The sequence below is a fragment of the Pediculus humanus genome, genomic scaffold, assembly GCF_000006295.1.
Source record: "Pediculus humanus corporis 1103172107475 genomic scaffold, whole genome shotgun sequence".
NCBI classification, from domain to species: domain Eukaryota; kingdom Metazoa; phylum Arthropoda; class Insecta; order Psocodea; family Pediculidae; genus Pediculus; species Pediculus humanus.
In genome coordinates this window covers 264,882-282,816 of record NW_002987093.1, presented here as the reverse complement: position 1 = coordinate 282,816, position 17,935 = coordinate 264,882, and the positions used below count along the sequence as shown (strand labels likewise).

The 17,935-nt window shown below is 24.7% G+C and overlaps 6 protein-coding genes across 6 annotated transcripts; 3 read left to right on the top strand and 3 right to left on the bottom strand.

The window, feature by feature from the left end:
- Positions 1-2,763: 2,763 nt before the first annotated feature.
- On the top strand, positions 2,764-4,274 carry Phum_PHUM126190 (uncharacterized protein; the record flags this gene model as incomplete). The annotated part of the gene is made up of 3 exons (XM_002424271.1): positions 2,764-2,890; positions 3,269-3,395; positions 4,022-4,274. 3 exons carry the CDS (start codon positions 2,764-2,766, stop codon positions 4,272-4,274), a joined length of 507 nt encoding a protein of 168 aa, XP_002424316.1.
- Positions 4,275-7,621: 3,347 nt separating this feature from the next.
- Positions 7,622-8,639, bottom strand: Phum_PHUM126180 (Slowpoke-binding protein, putative; the record flags this gene model as incomplete). The annotated part of the gene is made up of 2 exons (XM_002424270.1): positions 7,622-7,654; positions 7,764-8,639. 2 exons carry the CDS (start codon positions 8,637-8,639, stop codon positions 7,622-7,624), a joined length of 909 nt encoding a protein of 302 aa, XP_002424315.1.
- Positions 8,640-11,557: 2,918 nt separating this feature from the next.
- Phum_PHUM126170 (Melanoma-associated antigen G1, putative) lies at positions 11,558-12,463 on the bottom strand (the record flags this gene model as incomplete). The annotated part of the gene is made up of 2 exons (XM_002424269.1): positions 11,558-11,862; positions 12,088-12,463. 2 exons carry the CDS (start codon positions 12,461-12,463, stop codon positions 11,558-11,560), a joined length of 681 nt encoding a protein of 226 aa, XP_002424314.1.
- Positions 12,464-12,631: 168 nt separating this feature from the next.
- Positions 12,632-13,307, top strand: Phum_PHUM126160 (Nucleoside diphosphate kinase, putative; the record flags this gene model as incomplete). Its single annotated transcript, XM_002424268.1, has 3 exons — positions 12,632-12,697; positions 12,776-13,079; positions 13,153-13,307. 3 exons carry the CDS (start codon positions 12,632-12,634, stop codon positions 13,305-13,307), a joined length of 525 nt encoding a protein of 174 aa, XP_002424313.1.
- A 581-nt stretch (positions 13,308-13,888) lies between these two features.
- Phum_PHUM126150 (uncharacterized protein) lies at positions 13,889-15,161 on the bottom strand (the record flags this gene model as incomplete). The annotated part of the gene is made up of 2 exons (XM_002424267.1): positions 13,889-15,024; positions 15,146-15,161. 2 exons carry the CDS (start codon positions 15,159-15,161, stop codon positions 13,889-13,891), a joined length of 1,152 nt encoding a protein of 383 aa, XP_002424312.1.
- Positions 15,162-16,286: 1,125 nt separating this feature from the next.
- Positions 16,287-16,948, top strand: Phum_PHUM126140 (uncharacterized protein; the record flags this gene model as incomplete). The annotated part of the gene is made up of 2 exons (XM_002424266.1): positions 16,287-16,418; positions 16,523-16,948. 2 exons carry the CDS (start codon positions 16,287-16,289, stop codon positions 16,946-16,948), a joined length of 558 nt encoding a protein of 185 aa, XP_002424311.1.
- Between the last annotated feature and the right edge of the window lie 987 nt (positions 16,949-17,935).

The window sequence follows — 17,935 nt, the reverse complement described above, 5'->3', positions numbered from 1 at the left end:
CGAATGGATAACTGATGGATGGATTGATGATGAAAAAAAAATTCAGTGGCGAAATAAACAAAATAAATTGGATGTTTGTTTGGTCGATGGAACTTTGACCTTCTCCTCCTCCCACTCCCCTTCTGCCCCTCCCCAATCGATGGATAATAATAATTAATAAAATTATGTATTCTATGCGTTTTCGAATCGGGTTACAAAAAAAATAAAAACAAACAAAAAAGAAAGAAAAACTTTTTTCCAGTTTCCGGCACCACCTGGAAATCATTTTTGGCCGTTTAATTTCCTTTTCTTTCTTTCAAAAGTTTCCTCCTGGATTTTTCAAAAATTTTCTTTTTTTTATTTTATGTACAATTCGAATTTTCCTTTTATTTTACCCTTTTTCAGACGAATTCGTTTCCCAAACGTACCTGAAACTCATCCTTCATTTTTTTTTTATACCCAATCATTATCATTATTATTATTTTCTATTACCGTACTTATCAGTATTTTTCTTTCCAGGTTTTTCATTTTTGAAAATTTGACTAACGTTAAAATTTTTACATGAACACAAAATGGCGGATTTTCTTTCCTTATTTTTTTTTCTTAATAAATTATAATAAATTTTTTTAAGGATTATTATTTTCATCATCATTTTTTTTTTTAAAGATTTTCTCAAAAAGTTTCGGGATAAGCTCCGACGGAAAACGTTTATTATTATCATTATTATTATTAAATTTAAACTAAACGAAAAATCGATCGATGTTTAAGAAAAAAAAAAACGATAAGAAAATTTTTTTAAAGATGAAAGAAATTTTTTGACTTTTCGTGCTTTTAAGAAAATAAAAAAAATAATAATGATGATGGGGATGATGATGATGATGATAATAAATGAAGTAATAAATAAAATAAATAAATAAAAAAAAATGAAAAAGGAAAAGTGAAAAATGAAATCCGGTTAATTTTTTTAAAAAAAAGGGGGGAAGAGAAAGAAAATTTTTATTAAAGTTGACGTAACGGTAATTGACCTTGAAAACATGATTGATACGTTATCACGGAATTTTTTTTCATTTCCCCCTTTTTTTTCATTTGTTAATCAATTTTTCAGGGAGAGGAAGGGGGAAGGGGAGAGAGGGAGAGACAGAGAAAAACAAACAACATTAAAAATAATAATTTTTTCCTCTTTTATCGTTAATTAAAATGTTTAGCTTATGTAATTTTTTTTTTTTTTTGGAAAAATGGCGGACGAATTTTTCCAAAAAAAAAAAAAATTCAATTCTCTCCATAAAAATCGATATATTATATTTTATCGAATATGAAAAAATTGTTTTTATCGATCGAGATGATAATAATAATAATAATAGTCTCAGGTTATGAAAATTTTTTTTTTTTTTTATTATAGCCGAAGGAAAAGTAAAAATTTTACAAAACGTTTTTCCGGGTTTTTTAATATTTTCTCTTAAAAATAAATAAATAAATAAATATTCTATGCATGATTAAAAAACGCCTTTAACTAAATAAATAAAAATTTTCCACGTGACCAAACATTGTAAATTAAAATTAAAAAGAATCATTAAAGAAAAAAAAAATGGAAATTTTCATTTCTTTTTAATATTCTAGAAAAAGAAAAACGAAATTATTTCCGACATGAAACAAAAAAAAATTTTTTTTTTAACGGAGGCGTGGGGAGGAAAGGGAAGAGGGGGAAAAGGGGAAAGGTAGGAAGGAGACGGGATCCCACGAAAATCGTTTAATGTTAATATTATTATTATTATTAATATTTTCTCTTGTAAGTTTTGTGTATGACACTGCGATTTTCCATTCAGTCGTACTTTTTATATGTATATTTTTTTTTTTTTTAAATTTTTCTGCTGTCACGTTTTTTTTTCGAATTTGCAAACGACAAATAAAAATTTTCAAAAAAAAAAAAAAATGGCGACAGGAGAAAAATTTGTTATAAAAAAATAAAAAGTAATAAATAAAATAAAAATGACGTGATAAAATAATTACAAAAGAGAGTTTACAGTTAATAATTTTTCCCACCCACACACACACGCACTTCCTCTCTCTCTCTCTCTCTCTCACTTCCTCCCCTCTCTTTTTGTCTCTCTCTCTGTCATTTAATTGAAAATCATGTCGTGTAATTTTTGCTTTATTTGAATTTAAAAAAAAAAAAAAAAAAATTAAATAAATACTTTTTGAAAACCCCTCGAATGAATTTTTTTTTTTTTAAAATAATTTTAATCGATCTTATCAAGCTGTTATCATTTTAAAAATTTGTTTACATTTATTTATTTTGGTTTGTTTTCTTTTGTTTGTTGTTGTTGTTGTTGTGTGAATTCACACCGACCTTCCAGGGGGATGAGGGTGAGAATAAGGACTAGGGGGAGGAGAAAATGGCAAAAATAAAAATTTCAGTTTTAATTTTTTAATTTAAAATGATAATAAATAATAATAATAATTATTATTATTATTATCATCAAGGTTTTGTTTTTTAAAAATAATATTCCAGGAAAATTAACGACCCGCGAGTCAAGTAATAATAATAATAATAATTTAATAAGGTTAGAGAACAATTAAAAAAAAAACACATTTAAATAATAATAATAGTGATAATTTATTAAGATTAATACGACGAAAATTATTATTATTATTATTATTGTGTCCCCCTTTTCTCACCCTTAATCATTCCATAAGGCAAAAATTAATGATATTATAATGATGATATGAAACTGGAATTTTCCAAAAGAAAATTTTATTGTTTTCCACAGCGCATTTAAAAAGGGCATGAAATGCATTGATTTGTATTCGGACACGTGCCTTTCTTCCTCTGTAAGGAAAATAATTAATGAAAATGTTGCTGGTGCCAGGCACACTTTTGCTTTTTTATGTGACGATCCGCTTTTCCAATCAGGTAATCATCATTATTATTATTATAATCGTTTGTTTGTTTGTTTGTTACCGTGTGTTATTGTTTTAAAAAAAAAAAAAAAGCGATTGTTCTGTCGAGGGAGGGAGGGGGAAAAACTGGAAACGTTTAATTCGTTTTGAATTTTAATTAATTCTCTGTTGGCATATTAAAAAAAAACTTGAGGGAAAATTGGAAGGAAAACTGGAGCGTAACAGGAAAACATTTTTTTATCTACATTGTTTCTTATTAAATTTTTCTTTTTTTTAAATTAAGTAATCAGGTTAAAAAAAAAATGGTTTTGAATCTGATTTAAAAATTTGATATTTTTTTTTTTTATCAAAATGGAGTCCAGTTCAAAATGATTTTTTTGTTTTTCTCCAGAATATCTTCAATACGCTTCGTGTTATAGAGCCGTTACAAAAGATTGGGATTTTTGTGCCAAAAGATTTCTTAAACAAGTACCGCCACAAAATTCAACATCGAAACAAGCAAATATCGAAACATGTTGGTATGTTATCATCATCATCGTTTTTCCATAATTTTTTTTTTCTTCTCCAGATTCCAGTTTTTTAATAAAAATTTTATATTATAAATGTATATTTATAAGAAAGGGATTAAATTACTCCTAATAAAAAATTTAAAAAAATTTTTTTTTTCTCCAAACAACACCTGGAAAATATTTCTCTAATAGTTTTTGTTATTATTATTATTATTAAATCGAATAATAATAATATGCTGGAAAAATAAAATTGAAACTCGTATTTAAAATATTATATATTGTTTAAAAACAATTTATTTTAAATTTAAATTTTCCGGAAATTTAACATTAAAATTTAATTTTTCAGTTTCGTTTCGTTTGTTTGTTTGTTTGTTTATCGATGTGCATTTAACGGAAGGAAGTGGAGGAGGGGAGAGGGAAGGGTGGGAGGGAGGTAAACTGGAGTAAAAAAATAAAAAGAATTATTTAAATTGTTCGAAATCGAAAAAAAAAAAAAGTCGTTCCAGAAAATCCTCTGATGAAAATTTAAAAAAAAAAAAATAGGGAAAACATGGAGAAAAATTATCGATTTTTTAATAATAATAATAATAATAATAATGATAGTAGTAAAAAAATGTTTTTTTTTTTTTTTCCAGCGCAAAACAAACTTTTTACCGTTGCGTTTACGAATTTGGAAATATGAGATGTAGATCGGATGCAGCATCTTTTCTCAGGAGAATCGCGGAAACGCTTTTAAACGTACACGTATATAGAATGTCGTGTTTTCCCGAAGATGACTACGATGTTCATTGTTCCTCCTCAACGTGTAATTCTTCTTATTTTCCGTCGAGTATTTTTTTAATTTTCATATCGACGCTCTTATCAACGATAACGTTATCAAACGAATGAAATTAACTTTTTTTTTATATTCGCCATCTTGTTTCCCCCTCCCCTTACTCCCCTCCCTTCCTTCCTTCCTCATCAGCTCACCGCTTTAGCTTTACGTTATTAATTGTAAATATCAATCGACCATAATAATAATAATAATAATAATAATAATAATAATTATATAAATTAATAAAAAAAAAATTTTTTACTTTGTTTTTTTCATTCGATGTAAATATATTTAACATTATTATTATTATTATTATAAAAAGTCGTAATTTAAATACAATTATACAATTTATTATTATTATTATTATTTTTTATTCTCCAGATTTTAAATATAATCACATTAAATATCGTTCTCCAGCGTATAAAATATTTTTTTTTTTTTTTAAAGGATAAGTAAAAGTTTTTTTTCACTTGATACAAAAAAAAATATTTTACGGTTTTCCATTTTTTTTTTTTTTTTTTTTTGTTCTCCAGTCTCGAGCGACTTATTATTCACAGTGATGATGATAATAATAATAATATAATCATGATGATGATGATGATGATGATGATAAAATTTTAATACGTGAAAAGTTATACGTATTCAAAATTAGTTATTGTAAGAGTCATTAATTAAAAGATTTAAAATGGCGTACGGTTGAGGCGGGGGGGAAGGGGCGAAGGAAACGAGGGGAGGGGATTGTGGGGGGAGGGCAAGTGGGGGGATACGTTTAAAACTTTTTGCAGGTAAAAAAAAGGAGGTTTAGAAGAGTCGTAATACATCTCACAGGAATATTTCGACGGCAAGTATGAATTTGTTTTTTTTTATAAATATTTTTTCACTCGTGACCTTTGACCTAAAATCATTTGTGTCGATTATAAAAATAATAATAATTAATATTCCGCGTCGATTAATATAAAGTTTTTTTTTTTATGTAAGAAACTGGGATTAATATTTTTCCAAACACGTACGTAATAAAAAATAAAAAAAAAGAAAATTCTAGAAAAAAAAAAGAAAATTTTCTCTCTCTCTGTGTCCCCCCCCCCCCGTTTATTCGATATATAATTTTTTTGTTAAACAATTTTTTTTTTTTTTTTTTCGAAAAGTTTTGACTTTTTTTCGGGGATACGTTAAAAGGAAAAAATGGAAGGTGGAGGAGGAGGAGGAAGAAGAGAAGAAGGATTAACACACACGCATGTGCGTAACGCTTACGTAAGTAATTTATTTATTTATTTATTTATTTATTTTTTTAATAATAAAATAGTTCTCATAACAAAATTTTTTTTTTTTAAAGTAAAATATTGCTTAAGTTATGCGATAGGAATTATCATTATTATTATTATTATTATCAATTAATAAATTTTAACTACTTAAACTGAGCTTAAAACTTTTAGTTACTCTTTCAGTCGTTTTATAGACTTTTTTTAATTAATAAAAACTATTTTTATTAATTAATAATTTCCGTTACGAAATTATTACCTAATAATAATAATAATAATAATAATAATAATAATAATAATAATAATAATAATCGTAACGATTTGCAAAAAAAAATTCACTTCGGCGGAATGATTGATTGATTGATTGCGTAATTTATCCAATTATTATTACTTTTTTTTCTTCGCTAATAATAATAATAAAATATTTTTATTATTTTACAATAAATACAAATTTAAAAAAAATTACGTAATAATAATAAATAATTAACGTTAAATAATAATAATGATAATAATAATGATAATAATAATGATAATAATAATAATAATAATTGTTCAGTCTAAATTTATTAAAAATCATCACAATTTTGTCGTAGTGATATCAATATATTATTGTTCGATGACGAATTGTGAAGGCTTAAACAACGATGTTCCTGTAAAAAATAATAATAATAATAATAATAATAATAATAATAATAATACTGATGATGATGATGATGATAATAATTCAATATATACATAAAAAAAAAGAATTTTTACCTTTTTTTTAGAATTTTCCGATTCGGAATTTGCATCAGCATCGTAATCATCATCATCGGCTTCGTTATCCGAATCTGCGGTGCTAGTGCTTTAAAAAAAAAAAAAAAAATTACGATAATAATAATAATGATAATAATAATGATAATAATTCGTTTGAATGATTTTATAACGAACCAAAATAAATAACTAAATTAATAAAAAAAAAATTTCATTTAAAACAAAAATATTAAAAAACAATGTTTATCTAAATCTATTTTCCAGACAGTTTTTTTTTGTTTATAAACAATTAAATAAATAAATAAAAATATCAAATAAATAAATATTTAATTTTAATAATACTAAAAAAAATAGGGGAAGGGGATGATGTTGATAATAATAATAATAATAATAATCATTTTTAAATTAAAAAGCGAGAGACATTTTCAAATAAAAAAAAGACACGTTTCATCATCGTAATCATCATTATTAATTTTTATTTATTTATTTATTTATTTACTTTTTTTTTGTTTTATCCGTTTAATCATAGAATTATCGATTTTTTTATTTTTTTATGTTTCGACAGAAATTATTTGTTAAAAATAATAATAAAAATATAAAAAAATTTATGATAATAAAAATCGTTCGAGTGTTAAAGTCGATAAAAACAATAAATAATAAAATGGCGAGGAAAAAACAAAAAAAAACTAAAAAAAATTTTTTTTTTTTTTAATTTGCAATTAAAAACCAAAAAAAATAAAAGACAAATCAAATTATTATCATTATTATCGATTGAATTTTAACAAAAAAAAAGGAATAATAATAATAATTAATCGATTCGAATGCAAAAAACAAGTAAAAATGTTTAATATAATAATATATCACTATAAATGATTCGTGCAACAAATAATAATAATAATAATAATAATACTACGAAAATTTACTGTGGGGGGGTTGGGGGGGAAAGGGTTTACGTATACAAAACATTCCGTGAATAAAAAGAATAAAAGAAAATTGAAAAATAAAAACGATAGAAAATTACCTTGGAAAACCTGGAGAACCCCATAAATAGAACAACGTAGACAGAGAGAGAGAGAGAGAGAGAAAAAAAAAAGCGTAGAAATAGAAAAAAACAAATAAATAAATAAATAATAATAATAATAATAAATAAGTGAATGGAAAAAAAGCAAAATTTTGGGGGGTCGATTGGGGGGCAAAAAAATCAACAACGATTTAATTTTTTTTTTTCTTGCTGGTCTTCTTAATTGGAAAAATTAAAATTTTTTTTTTTTTTTTTTACCTTTTGTCTCTTAACGTGTTACCATCATCATCATCATCATCATCATCATCATCGTCGTCGTCGTCGTCAAAGGAATGCTGTTGTTGTTGTTGTTTTTGCTGTTGTAATTTAATTTTTAATTTCGTATTGTTTAATTTTTTAATTTCTTGTAATAATTCCGATGCTTTCGGTGTCAAATTCGTTTTAAATACTTGCTGGAAAAAATTTTTGGAAATGATGATGATGATAATAATAATTAAGAAAAAGAAATAAAAGAGATGAAAAAAACTTACCGTCGACTGAGCTTGGTTTCGAATTTCTCTTAAATCGATATTTCTAAAGAGGTCACACAAAAGTATTTCTTCTATAACCGGAAGTCTCATATCGGGATGTTCAAAAATTAATTCTAAAACTTCAACGACTTGCGGATATTGATGAATATCCAAAAGGTTACCAGCGGAAGGTTGAGACGTGTCTAATTCGTATCCGGCACACATTTCAAATAAAACATGTCCGAAACATAAAGAATCAATGGATTCGGGTTCGGAATGAGCACGTGGTAATAAAACGGGACATATTCTAGAATTGAAACCGAACAATGCATTTTCCAAACCGCTAAGTCTCGCGACGCCATTTTGTAAAACTATATTTCCGGTGTGAAAATGACCGCACGATGGAAAACCTTTTTCTCTGAGAAACAATAATGCTTCTAATATTTGCCTTCCTAGCCTTTGTATTTGCGACATTGGCAAACCGTTACTCTTGTGAAAATATTTTTGACCCCAATTATCTTCCCATCTGCTTTTATATATGAAATCTTTTAAACTACCCTTATCGTTGAGTGGTAAAGTCGTAAATATATAACAATTATCACCGACGTCACGAAAATTTATATCCAATATCGGATAAATATAAGGATGTTGAAGAGCAAGAAATAAATCCAATATGACGGATCTGGATTCGGAATCGCAACGTATAGGACATTTGACCGTTTTAGGTACGACGCTAAGAAGTCTTTCCGTTTTAACAGATGAATCTCGAACGACGAACCAATATTTATCGACTCTCGAACCGATATCGTTTAATTGATGTATTAGAGAATATCGAATGTTCGATTCTAAATAATGTAAACATATGCTGTGTGCACGTTCGCATGCTTTCGTTTCCATTTCCAAACGTTCGTGAAATGTAGGTTCAGGTTCCAGAGCCGTATATGCATATGATCTGTTATGACTTTGCCTGGGAAAACGAGAAAAAAAGAAAAAAAATTTTCCACCGTAAGTAAAACAAACAAATAATAATAATAATAATAATAATAAAAGTTTTTTTTGTTTTAAAAGCGCTAAATAAAAACTTTAATATTTAATTAAAAAATATTCTTCTAAAAACTAATTACTGTAGTTGTAGCTATGATGATGATGATAATAATAATAATGATAATTAAATTCGTTTTTATACTTAGTATCATTATTATTATAATTAATATAAAATATTACAAACGACTAAAATGAAAATTATTCGAAAATGTGTAAAAAAAAAAAAAAAATTTATTTTGTTTATTATGAAAGAATTCATGTTGATGCTGTTGCTGTTGTTGATGATGATGATGATGATGATTCTTAATTAATAAAATGTAGTAAAATTTTCTTTTTTTTATAAACTTAATAATTAACAAAAAGTTGTTATTTAAAAACGTGACGAATAATTTTAAAAAGGTTGTAAAAATTTTCTCGGGTTTTTTTTTTTTTGAAAAATTTATAAAAAAAAAAGATGGCGTCGTATAAAAACGTCATCGACTAACCTGTCGAAAACAAATATATATATATATATATATATATATATATATATATATATATATATATATATATATATATATAAAAGTTCATTTCGTATTCTCGACACGAAAAAAAAAAAGAGAGAAAGAGAGGGGGAAAAATAACCTTTTGACCCTAAAAAAAAAAAAAACTAAAAACTAAAAAACTAAAAAAAAAACCTTTTAACGTAATTAAATTAACGAATTTTTTTTCTTTTTCGGTTCTAATAATAATAATAATAATAATACTAAAAAAAATAAACGAAAGATATAATAATATAATTATACTAATTATCTAAATCTAATTAATAATAATTATTATTATCATTACGGTAATTAATTAATAATTTTTTTTGAGTATTTTTTTGTATGTTTTACCTATGAAGAGGAGGAGGAGGAGAAGGCGAATCCATTGTTGTTTTTTCATTAATCGTTATGCAGGAAAACAATTTTGAAAAAGAATCAAATTTATATCCCTCGGGAGATGATGAATAAACATCATCATTATTATTATTATTATTTAAATAATTTTTTTTATAAAATTTTCTTTTTAAATTTTTTATACTATCAAAACTTGGAGATTTTCTTTTAACATTTTCATTATCGTTAGTATTATTATTATTATTATTTAAATAAATAATATCCATTTCCGATTTGGATTCTTTAAATTTTTTTCTTGTTGTACCTGTATTATTATTATTATTATTATTATTTTTAAATTTGTTTATTTTTGTTTTTTTAATTTTTTCATCTTGTAAATTTTCATTTTTTAAATATTTATATTCTTTTTCTTTTATTTTTTTATTACCACGGATTTTAATAAAACTCGATTTGTAAACCGTTAACATTTTTAACAACAAACAACAAACAAATTTTTTTTTACACAAACAAACAATCACTTGAAAATGTCACACAATTTTTTAAAATAATTTTTGGTTGTATATTATTTTACTTTCGTGTTTAAAATGAAAAAAAAAAAGAAAATTTTTTAAAATCTTAAAGGTTAATGATAAAATCAAAACCTTTTTTTTTTTTTTCAACACTGACCTTTTATTCACTTTATATTTTTTTTTTTTAAAGGTCAAAACTATTTTTTATTATTACGACCGTTATTCACGAATACACGAATAATAATAATAATAATAATATTAACGCGATTGATTGATTGATTGATTGATAAATTACATAGAATTAATAATTTTTTAAAATCTTATTCACTTACACACACACACATAAAATTTATCATTATTATTAGTACTAACCTGCATTTTTTAAACCAACATGCAATGAATGCAATTAATCCTCCTCCAGCAGTTAAAATAATTATGAAAAATGTTGACTAAATTAAAAAAAGAAAATATATAAATAAATAAATCAATCAATCAATCAATCAATCAAATGAATTTAATAATAATAATATTCTTACCCAATAATTATTCATAAATGATGGTGGTGGATGAACATATATATCCAATTCTTCAACTTGTTTCATTCTTTTTTATCAAATAATTATTTATTTATTTAAATAAATAAAATAATAATAATAATAATAATATTCAAAATTGATATTCATATTAATAAATATAATAATAATGATTTTTTATCCATGTGAAAAATAATAAAAATTTGATTGTGTGTGTGTTGAAAAACTACAGAGATAATTATTTAACATTTTTTTAATTATTAAAAACTATTTTTTTTTTTTAAATAAAAATAATAATAATAAATATATATGTACAAAAAATGAAAGGCAGCCATGAAAAATTTTTTTATTGGACTGCTGATGTTGAGTTTTTTTTTTTTTTTAATAAATGTTTGGGCGCATGAGTGTAGAAGCCATGTTTGAAAATGTTGCCAAAAAAAAAATAGAGCTTTTCCATTAATTTTATTAATTATTAACATGTATAAAAATAAAGTTACTAAACATTTATTTCAATTACATAATGTATTTTATCAACGTGGAAAATTATTTATTGAAATTTTTTCCACATTCATTACAGGTTCACACCTGAATTTTGAAATTACTTAAGAAAATAGAATCACTTAAAAATTTGCCGAGGCTCCAAAATAAGAAAACAATGTTAGTTAATCATTATGCTTTTATGATAATTAAGGTACGAATAAATAATTGATGAACCTAATTAGTTTGAAAAATTTTTTTATTTTATTAATAAATAGATTTCAGGTACAAGAAAAATATTTTTAAAAATTAATTACAAAAATTAAACAAAACTTTGATTGAACTTTTAAAATTTTTAAAGAATGTTTTATTTGTTATTCTGTTACATCTTCTTCTTCTGTTACTTTAGCATAATGTGATACAAAATTTTTTGGCTGGACAGAATCCTTATAACCTATGCGACAAACAAATTCTAATATAGATCTCTTTGTTATTTCAGCATTTGCTCTTTCACCCCAATTAATAAAAATTTCATTCGATTCTTTATTTAATACTTTTTCTATATAACATTGATTTACAAATTCTGTAAATATTTTCTTTTTAACATCTCCAAAGTATTTGTGAACAGGTGATTCTTCGCTAAATATTTTTAATTGCTTTAAATGATTTAGAATGTCTTCTGAAAAAAAAAAGAAAAATTAAGTTTAATGAGATTTAACTATTACATAATACTTTACTTATACTAATAAATTTTTTTTTTTAAAAAGAGGTCAGACTCAAATTTAAACTAAATGAGTAAGGATAATGATAAATAAAAGTAATCAGTAATTATTCATTATGAAAGCTTTCATCATTGTCATTGCCCCTTCAAACAAATATTGAGTGGAATAATTAGACTGCTCACCTTCAGATACACTTTTTTCTTTCATAAATATATAAGTTAAAACCAAAACCAACAATGTTCTATTAGCTTTTTCATTATCAGACGCATATCTACACATGAGAGGTAAAGGAGTGTTGATACTTGTTAAAAAAAAAACCTTTGAAGATTTATTGTTAGCTTCGTTTAATACCAAACCTAAACCTCTAATTTTCTGCTTGGCTTTGTCAAACACCGTTACCCATTGTTTACGAGAGGGCTTACAGTTTAATAATGCAATAATATCGGCTGCCTTAAAAGGCTTTTTAGAATGATCTAATAAAAAAATAGCTTTAACGACATCGTTAGTAAGCTTTTCATCGCATTCAATTAACTCATTATTCCCTTCGGAGTCTTCCATTAAACCGCCTTTTTAATCAAATCGCATTTAAATTTTTAAGTTGGCAACAAGAAAAATATTCTTTGCTAATTTCATAACAGCTGTGATTTAGTGAAATGTTATCACTAAGAGCAAATTTTTAAATGATTGTATTTATTAAAAAAATAATTGAATGATATTTATACAGTCATGAAATTAGAGCTTACTTTTGCTATTATAAAACCTCATATAACATCTGTTCCTTTCAGATTACAGGTATAAAAAAAAAAAATTTTTTTTGATAAATTAAAAATCTATCATCATTATTATAATTTTACAAGTTGTTAACTTCAGGATATTAGAAATAGAATTTTATCTAACGGATTTTACATAATAAAAACAAAAAAAGAGACTTTAAATACGAGTCAAGCACATGAATTTTATAATGAACATAAGGGTAAATTTTTTTTCAATCGCCTTGTGACTTTTATGTGTAGTGGTCCCTGTTATTTTCACATATTAGCGCGGGAAAATGCAATCGAAGTATGGAGGACAATGATGGGACCGACAAAAGTCTTCAAAACAATTTTTACCCACCCTGATTCAATAAGAGGCGTCCACGGTTTGTCAGATACAAGAAACGCTACTCATGGCTCTGGTAAGTAATTTTTTAGTCTACAATTTTTATACTTAAATTAAAATTTAATAATTTTTTTTTTTTTTTTCTGAAGATTCTAAACAGTCATTTGAAAAGGAAGCCAAGATTTTTTTTCCTGACTTTAATTCACGTGAATGGTATGCCAAAGAGGAGATAAAATTTATTGAAGGAAATAGTTTATTCGATAAAGATAAATTTGAGCATGTTACTTTGAAAGAACAAATGTAAAAAATTTTAACAGGTAAGTGAAAAAGTTTTCTTAAATATCTCTCTGGGATGGGTTTAAGGATAAACAAATAGAATATAAAAAAATTTAAATAAAAAATTTTAAATAAGCAGTAAATTTTTTTATATTGTAATAAATTAAATATTTAGTCAAAATAAGATTAAAGACATCTACAGTTCAAAATTTATATATATATCGGTGCATTTTTTATTTAAAATAATGATTGTCACAAATAAGCTTCAAATAACATCTTTATTATTAAAATCAATAATTTTTAAAAAGGAAAATTTAATTATAAAAGCTTACTTAGTTTCAATACAGAATAAATATAATTAAATTTTCTCTTCTTTTTTTTTTTAAATATTATGTTTAAGTCTACAAAATATTAATAAATACAGCTAACAGTGATTTGTTTTTGTGCGAGAAATATTTTTAAAAAAACACTAATTGATCAATTCTTTTAAAAAATTTTTTTTTAATTCAAGCATTAGAAAAAAAAATTATTTATATTAAAAATATAACATTAAACATAACATCGAAAAAGTAAAACATTAATGTAGGTAAAATAAAAATATTTCTAAATTCACTCTTCAATTTTAACATAAACTTTAGATTTATTAAATACTTTAATACCCTCTTCTATTTTATTTAGCTGTGCTTCTAATTGCATTTTTCTCTGCCTTACTCTTAAAGTATCCGTTCTCACTGGTAATAAATTCATTTCTCTTACTAATTCTACATGACTAACTCTTAACATGTGAAGTGTTTTTTTTCTGTCTCCATCAGGTAAAGGAATATGACCTGGTGGACAATTGGGATCCAATGGTACCTTCAAAGCTTCTTGTTCTTCTTTTGATAATTTTTTAACAACTTTTGAATCTCCTTTATTATTAGGTGTATGAACATCTGTTAATATTTCCTTTTTAGGACTGCTAAAATTTTCTGTCGTTTTCCTTATTATATCAGCAGCACACATAGTCAAAACAGGAGGTGATCCTTTTGGTTGCTTCGAGGTAACTAACGAATTGTTTACTGCATTCTCATTTTTAACACTTTCTTTATCATTTTGATTTTCAGTTTCTTCATAATCATCATCATCATTATCATTATCTTCATCTTCCTCCTCATCTTCATCTTCAGGTTCTTCGGGATGCTCTTCTCCTCCTCCATCACCTTTCTCAGAATCTTTGTTTTTACCCTTTGATAAAATGGGTATTTTATTGGGATTTTTTAGCTTCACTTTATTCCTTTTGAAAAATTCCTTTTTAATATGAGCATCTAATCTATTAGCCTTTTGTTTTTCTATTTCTGCTAACTCTAGTAAAATTTTGTTTGATGGATATTTAATGACACCATCATAGAATAATTGATCACATCTTCTTGGATCAATTGTTTGACAACTTTGATTTTTCACTGATATCGATTTATGAGATGATTTTCTTTTACTTGACAAAGAAGCATTGCTTACACTTCCCTTATCTCTTTTTTCATGCATGAATATCGCCATTGATCCTTTGGTACTTAACTTACTTCTCGAACTTGATAAATGTTTGTTTTCTCTAAGAGCACTCGAAGAATATACATACTTGCTGATTTCAATTTGAGAGTTTTTCGATTTTGTCATACTTATTCTAGATCTGCTCCTGTTTTGATTAACCATACTTGATATTTCCTTTAATTTTCTTTTATTTTCCTTAATGTAATCAATTTTATGCGGTTCTAAAAAGATATTTGAGAGATAACGTTAAAACCTTTTTCTTAATTTTAAATATCATACTCGCGGTAAATACTTGCGAATGGATTTCAAATTATTTTACAACCAAATTTATTAGTTACTCACTAGGTGGTAAAAACATTCCATTAAGCGTCGTCAACATTATTTTTAAAGTTTATATGTAATTTTTAAAATATTTTTATTACAAATTCTATTTATTAAAAAAAAAAAAAAAGAAAAAAAAAAGAAAGAAAGAAAATTAAATTAAATATTAAAAAAATTTTCCCTTGGATTTTATACACTTTAAAATCAAATTCAAAAACAAACACAGAATTTTTGTTATTTCGACAATTTTAAATTTTGGCGACAAATTTCTCTTAAATGTAATTTTCTTTCTAGAAATTTCGTATAGTCGGTTAGTGAGTTTCTTAAAACGATTTTACATTTTATAGTTTTAGTTAAGTGATAATTATATTGAAATCGTTTATAAAAGTTTCTTTTAAATAATTTTTTAAAATGAAAAGATCAATTAGTCGCGCATCTAAAGTCGGTTCTGAATTGCAGGATTCGAAAGAAAAGTTTTTGCCGGAAATAACGGAAACAAAATGGTAATAATTTTTTTCAGACATTTTTCACTTGGTCGTTTTATTTGATTTCAATTCTTCAATACTTTATGAATATTGTAAGAAAAATATTTATTTACCTTTTTCTTGCGGTATTATATATATATATTAAGTTTGAATGTTTCTTATAATTTAAAATTCACAAAAAATTTTTTTTTATGCATTCCATCAAGAATTTTCAATTTTTTTATTAATTTTAAAATGTACTTTAATGGCTCGGCCTGTGGTTTTCATCTAAACTTTCTACTGTGCACCGTGTAATTACTTAAAATAATTCCCCCCACTGGAAAAATCTCTTTATTTATCTGTGGTATTGTTTATTTAAATAAGCCAAGCCCATCCCTACATATTTTTTTTAAGGATTTCATATAAAAATTTTTGATGCTCATTTTTTTTTTTTTTTTTTTTCAATTTAAGAACAAATTTTATTCTAATAATTATTTAATTTTTGAAGTACTTAAAAACTTACTCATAGTTTTCAATGCATTCATTTAATATTTTATATGAATATGGAAAAGAAACAATTTTAATACAAAAAGTTTCAAATTCACATTCGAATGTAATTGTTTCCTTTTCATTTATTAACTTATGTATGCATAATATAAAATTTCAGGAAAGAAATTTTTGAAAATGAAGAAAGTGACATGTTTATTTTGGGAATTAGAGAAGACATTGTTAATAATTGTTTAAAAATTTGCTATGACAATTACTTACAAAGACAATCTGTGGCCTTTACTGTGCATTGTGCTTATTTGGCATGGTCTAAAGTGATAGGAGTCAGTAGTTAACGATTTCAATTTTCCTGTTCATATTTTATTAGGTTATTGTTAGGGCACAAGTTAAAGTTTTAATATTTAAATGGGTAATATTTAATTGTTAGGTCTTTTACATGCCCAAAGATCCTGGGGATGAAGAATTCATGGGTATAGAATCATGGGAGCCAGATGATGAACCTGAACCCTCTGTTATCGATTCTTGGGCTGATCAATGTATAAAACCAATCAAAATTGAGCCTAAAGTGAGAAAAGAAAGTGTAGCTGCACCTAAAAAAATAATACCCCCAAAAGAATTAGAAATTGTTGAATCAGGTCCCTCAACAATAGCTAGCATTGAAGGAGAAAGTGATTATTATTATTTACCAGAATACATTTTCGAAGAGCCCCCTGCGACAACCTTACAAGAAAAATCAATTTTCTCATTAACTTTATCCATGTCACAGAGGTTATTGCTTCTTGATTCTGGAAGTTCCCTAAAATGTAACAAATTTCAAAGTGCACCAAAAAAAAAGAAAGGCAACTATAAATAAATGAAAGAAATTTTTTTGACCATAATCGACAAGTCCTGTTAATAAACATGTTTTAATTTAGGAAAAAAAAAAAAAAAACTTTAATTATATAAAATAATTAAATAATATTAAAAAATTTATTTTTAACAGTGACCAAAGTTTTTTTTTAATTTATTTCAAAACAACGGGGGGGTAAGAAAACACCCACTAATTATTATTATTATTAATTAAAATTAAGAGATTGAAATTTTTTTTTTTTTTTATATATTGAATGGGGAGATTTTATTTTCATTTATTGAAATAAAATTTTTAATTCATGTATGAAAATTATTTTCAGTTTTCAAAACTAGATGTCTCTGCAGTAAAACTAGTACCTAATATCGACTGTAGATGTCGTTTTATTCGAAATCTTTTGTTTACAGTTTTTTTTTCTTTTTGGTGTAAATCAAATTTCAAAAAATTAATTTTTTTTACTAAAATTTTAAAAAAAATTATGGCGCCCATCGATACCGCGAAAAGTTTTTTTATTTATTCATTTCGTTCGAATTAAAAATATATATATACATAAGTAATTAAAAACTTTTTTTTTTTTGGTGTGTAATAAATTTTTCACCCTCACACTCTAATTATTATTATTATTACCAAGTCTAATTTGATATGAAAGCCTAATTTTTTTTTAAAATTAAAATTTATTTTCTATTCTCTCTCTCTCTCTCCCTCTTGTGATATTGATTACTTTTGTCTTTTTTAATTATTTATTTATTTTAATTTTTAAAAAAAAATCCCCGGGGAGTTCCCTAAATGATATTTAAAAAAAAAAAATTTTTTTTTCTTTAATTTAAAACTTTTCAAAAAACGAAACACAACAACAACAACAACAACAAAAACTACTTTTATAATTAATTTATTTGAAAAAGGTTCGAAACACAAAAGGGGACCATAATTGGTTTTTGCCAAAAAAAAAATTGAATCTTATCTTTTTGTCATCATATCTTATATTGTTGATGT